At 48.3% G+C, this 9807-nt stretch overlaps 3 protein-coding genes across 3 annotated transcripts; all 3 read left to right on the forward strand.

Annotated features, from left to right (window-relative positions):
- Window positions 1-2187: 2187 nt before the first annotated feature.
- Window positions 2188-2574, forward strand: LOC307121851 (histone H2A; the record flags this gene model as incomplete). The annotated part of the gene is made up of 1 exon (XM_079809609.1): window positions 2188-2574. One exon carries the CDS (start codon window positions 2188-2190, stop codon window positions 2572-2574), a length of 387 nt encoding a protein of 128 aa, XP_079665735.1.
- A 790-nt stretch (window positions 2575-3364) lies between these two features.
- Window positions 3365-3775, forward strand: LOC307121848 (histone H3.2; the record flags this gene model as incomplete). The annotated part of the gene is made up of 1 exon (XM_079809606.1): window positions 3365-3775. The coding sequence occupies one exon, from the start codon at window positions 3365-3367 to the stop codon at window positions 3773-3775; it is 411 nt and encodes a 136-aa protein (XP_079665732.1).
- A 915-nt stretch (window positions 3776-4690) lies between these two features.
- Window positions 4691-5065, forward strand: LOC307121861 (histone H2B-like; the record flags this gene model as incomplete). The annotated part of the gene is made up of 1 exon (XM_079809618.1): window positions 4691-5065. The coding sequence occupies one exon, from the start codon at window positions 4691-4693 to the stop codon at window positions 5063-5065; it is 375 nt and encodes a 124-aa protein (XP_079665744.1).
- Window positions 5066-9807: the final 4742 nt, after the last annotated feature.

The raw sequence follows: 9807 nt of genomic DNA on the forward strand, positions 1-9807 counted from the left end.
CACACACAATATTCATATTTTCTGATAATGTATTAACTGATATGCTTTTAAAGGGACAAAGAATGAATTTGAATCATACGTATTTGAAACTGTTGTTTTTGTCCCTAACACGGTTGATCTTCCATTTCATTTATTCTGTTTAAAAATGTATTTACCTGTGCTTGACCAAAATAATTTTTCAAATGTTTTACATCAGCCTATCATATACAACGTTTATTTAAAAAAAAATGAGTTTGATTTTCTACATTTTATGAAGGCAAAAGGCACCAAATCCCAGGAATGAGCCGCCAATCCCAGCGGTGTAACCCTGAACACACTCATTCTCTTGATCTGTGTTTGTTCAGGGTTAGAGCTGAACTATATTCTGACTAAACCACAACATCTGAGCAAAAATATCAAACATATACTGCAAATGATACGACGATATTTATTATTTATATTTCTTCATTTAGAAGACACTTTTATCCAAAGAGACGTACAAATGATCAGGATGCAATGACATAAGAAATGGTAGTAAGTTTCAAACATTGTCCAGAAAAGTACAAGTTAGCACAAGGAGGGAAATAAGAAAGAGTGAGAACAATAAGTTCTTGCTGTAAGTGCATGAACAACTCATTCACATGAGCTTTGACACAATCCTCATTCACATGCCGAAAACTGAGATGAATGAGAGATGAGGAGAAACAAATATGATGATTTAGTTCAAACATTAACACTTGAGTGATCATGTGTATTTATTATTATGATTATTGTTATTATGAGGACAGTTCATCTGCTGGTCAGACGTGAGAGTCCCAGAGAGACTCGGATCCTCCAGATGTTCGTGTGCTTCAAGCTGCCCAAAACAGCAGCTGTATGAAAGCCTCCTCACGCCCTCACTGAGGCTGATTTCATTAAAGTCTCTTTCAGACTGTCTGCTGAACACACAGAGACGCGTTTGGACTTTTATCCGCATTTACACTTAAACTATCCATCAGATTCACACGCGGCTTTCCCCCGTGGCTGATGCTCGCCTTGGGTTTGATCTGATGGAGGCGAAAGAAACTTTTCCTCTTGGCGTGTTTTAGTCTCTAATCTTTAAGTAAATCTTTAGAAGTACAAACAAATAAAGTTTGTTCCCCAACGGCTCTTTTAAGAGCCACCCACTAACTCTGAAAAAGAGCAAATCTTGTGTATTTAAATGATTTCAGTGAATTGTGAAAATAAACAGTCAAGATGTGACTTGCAGCCACTTATACTCGTGCATATATAAACTATAAAATACTGAAATAAATGACCAGATTAATTATGTCTTGTATCACTAAAACATTTTATCTATAGAACAACACAGAACAGACACACTTGACACAAACAACACCACACATAATACATGCAGTGATAAAACTGATATTACAATAGAATTTACAACTACAGTATCAGAGTATATATATTAATAATAATAGATATCATATTCCATGTTAAAGTGTGCCTGTCAAACCCCAGTAACACTGATATGAATATATTATTCCAAAAGCTTGTTTAAATTATTTCAATCATCATTGATGATTACAGTCCAAATGGGATGTTTTATAACTCAGTACAGACAGAATATATTCACTCGACACTGCTGGAGGATTGTGACTCAATCACACACAATAAAGGCAGTGATAAAACTACAATATTACAAAAGAACCATAAAACTACAGTATCAGGAGATCAATGTGCCCAGAATATACAGTGTGTGAAAGTGTAGCACTAGAAACAGCGATTAATATCCATATCCCATGTTAAAGTGTGCGTGTCGAACCCCAGTAACACATCGAGAGTGAAGTAAATTATTTGAAAAGCTTGTTTAAATTTCACCATTTTGGTTCAAATGTGTTTACACATATTAACTGCACACAGAAAAACCGCGTTGATAAATTAATATTAAGGGATATAATTCCCTTACCATCTGTAATGCACTTATATACATTTATTTATAATCAAATATTTTAGTAGTTTCATCTATTTTTCTATTTTATTCCTCAAATACTTGTGCAAATTAATCCCGCTAGAAAAGGGGGTTGAGCTTTGGAGGGAAGTTCAGTGATTGGTTGAAATCTCTTCAGACTCTAAACCAATGAGCGACTGGCACTCTCGTATAAAGACAGTGTGTGGAGGCACAAACTTTTATTCTCTTAGTTTCAACCGAAGAGATTGAGAAAAATGAGCGGCAGAGGCAAAACCGGCGGCAAAGCCCGAGCAAAGGCTAAGACTCGCTCCTCCAGGGCGGGACTGCAGTTCCCTGTCGGCCGTGTCCACAGGCTTCTCCGCAAAGGAAACTACGCTCAGCGCGTCGGTGCCGGTGCTCCGGTTTATCTGGCCGCTGTGCTCGAGTATCTCACCGCTGAGATCCTGGAGCTGGCTGGAAACGCCGCTCGGGACAACAAGAAGACCCGCATCATCCCCCGTCACCTGCAGCTGGCGGTGCGCAACGACGAGGAGCTGAACAAACTTCTGGGCGGAGTGACCATCGCTCAGGGCGGCGTGCTGCCCAACATCCAGGCGGTGCTGCTGCCCAAGAAGACCGAGAAGGCCGCCAAATCCAAATAAACTGATTAAACACTGTTTAAGCAACCCAAAGGCTCTTTTAAGAGCCACCCACTTTATCTGATTAAGAGCTCTTTTCTGTTATTTTTTTTATAAACCCTGTAAAGTAATTTGGCTGAGAGTGGAAATGATCTATCAAACCAGTAAAATGTATCCTTGTTTTAATCGACAATAGTGAGTAACACGGTGTGCATTTTTCTGAAAGCACATGATGATCCCCTAATGTGTTTACTGCCCAAACTATTAAAATAATAGTTATGTCTATTAAGTTCTGATAATGTATTGAATATTTTAAGTATTGAAAATCTATATTTTAGCTTCGGGATAACAAATTGATGAATGTTATTCTGGGTCTTTTGCCCTTTAGTGGCGGCTGCTCTACAGAAAAACTGTCATACGGGCGGATGGCAAACCCTAGTGTGTCTTTTCTGGCTGCGGTACTTTTATTTAGACTGTATGTGATTGTGTTCTAATCCAAGATCTGCACAACCACTGGGAATTAAGGTCAGTATTTCAGAACAAATAAATACAACGATCCGGGAGGTGTAATTTACTCTTTGTTTAATGTAGTCAACAGAAGCAGCTCGAGCGGGAAACCCTCCGCGTGTTTGAAAAGAGGAAACGCGCAGTCATTGGCTAGCACTCATGCGCAGCCGTCACATATTAGCCAATCACAAGCCTCTGCTCACGTTGCGTCACTGTGAGCTCGCAGCGGTCGAATGCTATAAAACCAGGCGTGTGCCATAAAGCAGCATTTCCAGCTCCAGCAGGACAGAGAGAAGTAACTCCAGCAATGGCCAGAACCAAGCAGACCGCCCGTAAATCCACCGGTGGCAAAGCCCCGAGGAAGCAGCTCGCGACTAAAGCCGCCCGTAAGAGCGCTCCGGCCACCGGAGGCGTCAAGAAGCCTCACCGCTACAGGCCCGGGACCGTGGCTCTGCGGGAGATCCGCCGTTATCAGAAGTCCACCGAGCTGCTGATCCGCAAACTGCCTTTCCAGCGGCTGGTGAGAGAAATCGCCCAGGACTTCAAGACGGATCTGCGCTTCCAGAGCTCCGCGGTCATGGCCCTGCAGGAGGCCAGCGAGGCTTATCTGGTCGGCCTGTTTGAGGACACCAACCTGTGCGCCATCCACGCCAAGAGGGTCACCATCATGCCCAAAGACATCCAGCTGGCCCGCCGCATCCGCGGAGAGCGCGCCTAGACCCGCAGCAAAACACAAAGGCTCTTTTAAGAGCCACCAAAACTGACCTGAATGAGGCACTTTCTGCTCATAATCAGCGTTTAAACAGGAAAGTTGTGATACATTAGCACTTCCTGCCTCGATTATCTAGATAACTTTCATTATCAATTATTTCTCTTATCTTTTATTTTAATTAATTTTTATCACAATAAATTAGTGTTAAATACTATGTCTTTGAATCTTCAACAAAATCAGTTCAGTTCTTTTTTTTCCAAGTCATTTCGTTCATTTCAGCAGAATCAAATTAAAATGCATTTTTTCAACACATTTAGGACATTTGGAATAAAAAATAAACCATAAATAGTATGTAAATTCTGCAAAGAAAATTTGGCATTTCTTTACAGAATCTAATGTTATTTTAAGATATTTTAATTGTATTCAAAATAGCAGTTTCAATATTTTATTCAGATAAGATAAGTGTCTATTGTTATGTAAAGTATTACAGGATCAAGAAAAAAAAGGTCAAATGTCAGTGGTAAAGGGGCTTTTGTGTGGGAGGGAATTTCTGATACAAAATTTATTGTTAAAAGGGATCTTATTACTTTATTCTAAAATGAGTTTTCAGATTACACTATCTTGCAGAATATTAGTCTTTTAAAACGTTTAAAACAAAAAAGAGCGGGAAAGGAACAAAGGAAATGAACTCGTGCGGGTTGTCCTTCAAACATAAAGCGGTAGGCGGGGCTATCATTTACCAGCCTGTGATTGGCCCTCGTTCCTCTCCTGATGTTTAGAGTGGTCCAATGAAATACGAGTTTTGGGTTCTGCCTATGAAAGCAGCCAATCAGAAGAATCCCGCATCTCTTAGTGAATTAGCATCTGGCGGTGAATAAAAGCCTCTGTCTCGATGCTGAGCTCACATTGATCATCGACATCATGCCTGAACCAGCAAAGCCCGCGCCGAAGAAAGGCTCCAAGAAGGCCGTCACCAAGACCGCCGGTAAGGGAGGAAAGAAGCGCAGAAAGTCCAGGAAGGAGAGCTACGCTATCTATGTGTACAAAGTCCTGAAACAGGTCCATCCCGACACCGGCATCTCCTCCAAGGCGATGGGCATCATGAACTCTTTCGTCAACGACATCTTCGAGCGCATCGGCGGCGAGGCGTCGCGTCTGGCGCACTACAACAAGCGCTCCACCATCACCTCTAGAGAGATCCAGACCGCCGTGCGTCTGCTGCTGCCCGGAGAGCTGGCCAAACACGCCGTGTCCGAGGGCACAAAGGCTGTGACCAAATACACCAGCTCAAAGTGAGGCGACCTCTGACCTTACCCCCCCCCAAAGGCTCTTTTAAGAGCCACACATTCTCTCAGTTAAAGAGCTTCTACTGTCTGTGAGATGAATCAATAGTTTGTTCTATTAACAATCGGTTTCAAAAATAAATTCTGAGAACAAAAACATTGTTGCATATCTCAAATTAATGTAAAATGCTAAGAGTTTTAATTAGTTTTACTTGCACAGATGTTTGGTTCACTCACATTGAGTGATATATATATATATATATATATATGTGACTGCTTGATTGTTTGTCTTATGAACTTTATCATAGCTCAAACATGATTGACACCGGTTTATACAAACCTCACGTCAAAGTCAAATATTTCAGTGCAATTATTTTTAACGCATTAAACTCAACATTTGTTGTTAGACTATGTAAACATTTAAGTAAAGTAGTGTATGAGACTAGCGAAACACAATTCAATCATAATTTTGATTAGAAAGTCTGTTATTGCACACATTTTTAATATAAAATATCTTCTGCTTTGAGGCGATGTAGTTTTCCGGCCCTTCCCATCATTCAGCACATCCATCTGTTTAATGACATGACAAAACTGTTGGGTTGACAAATCACACATTTAGATTAAAATATGCATTTTCATGCATAATAATGTTTGAGAAAGAAACAATAACACAAGTCGTTTACATAAAAAAAAAGGGCATCTAATGAATTTAGGCATTGATGAATGATGAATCATCATTTAAGGCTGGACATGGGCTCAACAATGCTTAGGTAGGTGGTGTGTGTCAAAGTCACATCCACATGATGGAGGACCCAAGGTTTCCCAGCAGAACATTGCCCAAAGCATCACTGCCTCCACCGCCACGCCTTCTTCCCACAGTGCAGGGAATCCGTGGTCCAGTTCTGATGCTCACGTGCCACTGTTGGTGCTCTGGGCGGGGTCAGGGGTCAGCATGGGCACTGGTCAGAGGCTGTGCCGCCCCATACACAACAAACTGAGATGCTCTGTGTATTCTGACCCCTTTCTATCAGAACCAGCATTAACTTCTTGAGCAGTTTGAGCTCCAGTAGCTCGTCTGTTTGATCACACGGGCATCAATGAGCCTCGGCCGCCCATGACCCTGTGGCCGGTTCTCCACTGGTCCTCCATGACCCTGTGGCCGGTTCTCCACTGTTCCTTCATGACCCTGTGGCCGGTTCTCCACTGGTCCTTCATGACCCTGTGGCCGGTTCTCCACTGGTCCTCCATGACCCTGTGGCCGGTTCTCCACTGGTCCTCCATGACCCTGTGGCCGGTTCTCCACTGGTCCTTCATGACCCTGTGGCCGGTTCTCCACTGGTCCTCCATGACCCTGTGGCCGGTTCTCCACTGGTCCTCCATGACCCTGTGGCCGGTTCTCCACTGGTCCTCCATGACCCTGTGGCCGGTTCTCCACTGTTCCTTCATGACCCTGTGGCTGGTTCTCCACTGGTCTTCCATGACCCTGTGGCCGGTTCTCCACTGTTCCTTCATGACCCTGTGGCCGGTTCTCCACTGGTCCTTCATGACCCTGTGGCCGGTTTTTCCACTGGTCCTCCATGATCCTGTGGCCGGTTCTCCACTGTTCCTTCATGACCCTGTGGCCGGTTCTCCACTGGTCCTTCATGACCCTGTGGCCGGTTCTCCACTGGTCCTCCATGACCCTGTGGCCGGTTCTCCACTGGTCCTCCATGACCCTGTGGCCGGTTCTCCACTGGTCCTCCATGACCCTGTGGCCGGTTCTCCACTGTTCCTTCATGACCCTGTGGCCGGTTCTCCACTGGTCCTCCATGACCCTGTGGCCGGTTCTCCACTGGTCCTCCATGACCCTGTGGCTGGTTCTCCACTGGTCCTACATGACCCTGTGGCCGGTTCTCCACTGGTCCTCCATGACCCTGTGGCCGGTTCTCCACTGGTCCTCCATGACCCTGTGGCCGGTTCTCCACTGGTCCTCCATGACCCTTTTGCCGGTTCTCCACTGTTCCTTCATGACCCTGTGGCCGGTTCTCCACTGTTCCTCCATGACCCTGTGGCCGGTTCTCCACTGGTCCTTCATGACCCTGTGGCCGGTTCTCCACTGGTCCTCCATGACCCTGTGGCCGGTTCTCCACTGTTCCTTCATGACCCTTCGGCCGGTTCTCCACTGGTCCTTCATGACCCTGTGGCCGGTTCTCCACTGTTCCTTCATGACCCTTTGGCCGGTTCTCCACTGGTCCTTCATGACCCTGTGGCCGGTTCTCCACTGGTCCTTCATGACCCTGTGGCCGGTTCTCCACTGTTCCTCCATGACCCTGTGGCCGGTTCTCCACTGTTCCTCCATGACCCTGTGGCCGGTTTTCCACTGGTCCTTCATGACCCTGTGGCCGGTTCTCCACTGGTCCTCCATGACCCTGTGGCTGGTTCTCCACTGGTCCTACATGACCCTGTGGCCGGTTCTCCACTGGTCCTCCATGACCCTGTGGCTGGTTCTCCACTGGTCCTACATGACCCTGTGGCCGGTTCTCCACTGGTCCTCCATGACCCTGTGGCCGGTTCTCCACTGGTCCTCCATGACCCTGTGGCCGGTTCTCCACTGGTCCTCCATGACCCTGTGGCCGGTTCTCCACTGTTCCTTCATGACCCTGTGGCCGGTTCTCCACTGGTCCTTCATGACCCTGTGGCCGGTTCTCCACTGGTCCTCCATGACCCTGTGGCCGGTTCTCCACTGGTCCTCCATGACCCTGTGGCCGGTTCTCCACTGGTCCTCCATGACCCTGTGGCCGGTTCTCCACTGTTCCTTCATGACCCTGTGGCTGGTTCTCCACTGGTCCTCCATGACCCTGTGGCCGGTTCTCCACTGTTCCTTCGTGACCCTGTGGCCGGTTCTCCACTGGTCCTTCATGACCCTGTGGCCGGTTTTTCCACTGGTCCTCCATGACCCTGTGGCCGGTTCTCCACTGGTCCTCCATGACCCTGTGGCCGGTTCTCCACTGGTCCTTCATGACCCTGTGGCCGGTTCTCCACTGGTCCTTCATGACCCTGTGGCCGGTTCTCCACTGTTCCTTCATGACCCTGTGGCCGGTTCTCCACTGGTCCTTCATGACCCTGTGGCCGGTACTCCACTGTTCCTCCATGACCCTGTGGCCGGTTCTCCACTGGTCCTTCATGACCCTGTGGCCGGTTCTCCACTGGTCCTTCATGACCCTGTGGCCGGTTCTCCACTGTTCCTTCATGACCCTGTGGCCGGTTCTCCACTGTTCCTTCATGACCCTTTGGCCGGTTCTCCACTGGTCCTTCATGACCCTGTGGCCGGTTCTCCACTGTTCCTTCATGACCCTTTGGCCGGTTCTCCACTGGTCTTTCATGACCCTGTGGCCGGTTCTCCACTGGTCCTTCATGACCCTGTGGCCGGTTCTCCACTGGTCCTCCATGACCCTGTGGCCGGTTCTCCACTGTTCCTTCATGACCCTGTGGCCGGTTCTCCACTGGTCCTTCATGACCCTGTGGCCGGTTCTCCACTGGTCCTCCATGACCCTGTGGCTGGTTCTCCACTGGTCCTACATGACCCTGTGGCCGGTTCTCCACTGTTCCTCCATGACCCTGTGGCCGGTTCTCCACTGGTCCTTCATGACCCTGTGGCCGGTTCTCCACTGGTCCTTCATGACCCTGTGGCCGGTTCTCCACTGTTCCTCCATGACCCTGTGGCCGGTTCTCCACTGTTCCTGCATGACCCTGTGGCCGGTTCTCCACTGTTCCTGCATGACCCTGTGGCCGGTTCTCCACTGTTCCTCCATGACCCTGTGGCCGGTTCTCCACTGTTCCTCCATGACCCTGTGGCCGTTTCTCCACTGTTCCTCCATGACCCTGTGGCCGGTTCTCCACTGGTCCTTCATGACCCTCTGGCCGGTTCTCCACTGGTCCTACATGACCCTGTGGCCGGTTCTCCACTGGTCCTTCATGACCCTGTGGCTGGTTCTCCACTGGTCCTACATGACCCTGTGGTCGGTTCTCCACTGGTCCTCCATGACCCTGTGGCCGGTTCTCCACTGTTCCTTCATGACCCTGTGGCCGGTTCTCCACTGGTCCTTCATGACCCTGTGGCCGGTTCTCCACTGGTCCTCCATGACCCTGTGGCTGGTTCTCCACTGTTCCTGCATGACCCTGTGGCCGGTTCTCCACTGGTCCTTCATGACCCTGTGGCCGGTTCTCCACTGGTCCTCCATGACCCTGTGGCTGGTTCTCCACTGGTCCTACATGACCCTGTGGTCGGTTCTCCACTGGTCCTACATGACCCTGTGGCCGGTTCTCCACTGTTCCTTCATGACCCTGTGGCCGGTTCTCCACTGTTCCTTCATGACCCTGTGGCCGGTTCTCCACTGTTCCTTCATGACCCTGTGGCCGGTTCTCCACTGGTCCTCCAAGACCCTGTGGCCGGTTCTCCACTGTTCCTTCATGACCCTGTGGCTGGTTCTCCACTGTTCCTTCATGACCCTGTGGCCGGTTCTCCACTGTTCCTTCATGACCCTGTGGCCGGTTCTCCACTGGTCCTCCATGACCCTGTGGCCGGTTCTCCACTGTTCCTTCATGACCCTGTGGCCGGTTCTCCACTCGTCCTTCATGACCCTGTGGCCGGTTCTCCACTGGTCCTTTATGACCCGGTGGCCGGTTCTCCACTGTTCCTTTATAACCCTGTGGCCGGTTCTCCACTGTTCCTTCATGACCCTGTGGCTGGTTCTCCACTGTTCCTCCATGACCCTG

Source organism: Gobio gobio (genome assembly GCF_949357685.1).
Source record: "Gobio gobio genome assembly, chromosome: 25".
Lineage (NCBI taxonomy): Eukaryota > Metazoa > Chordata > Actinopteri > Cypriniformes > Gobionidae > Gobio > Gobio gobio.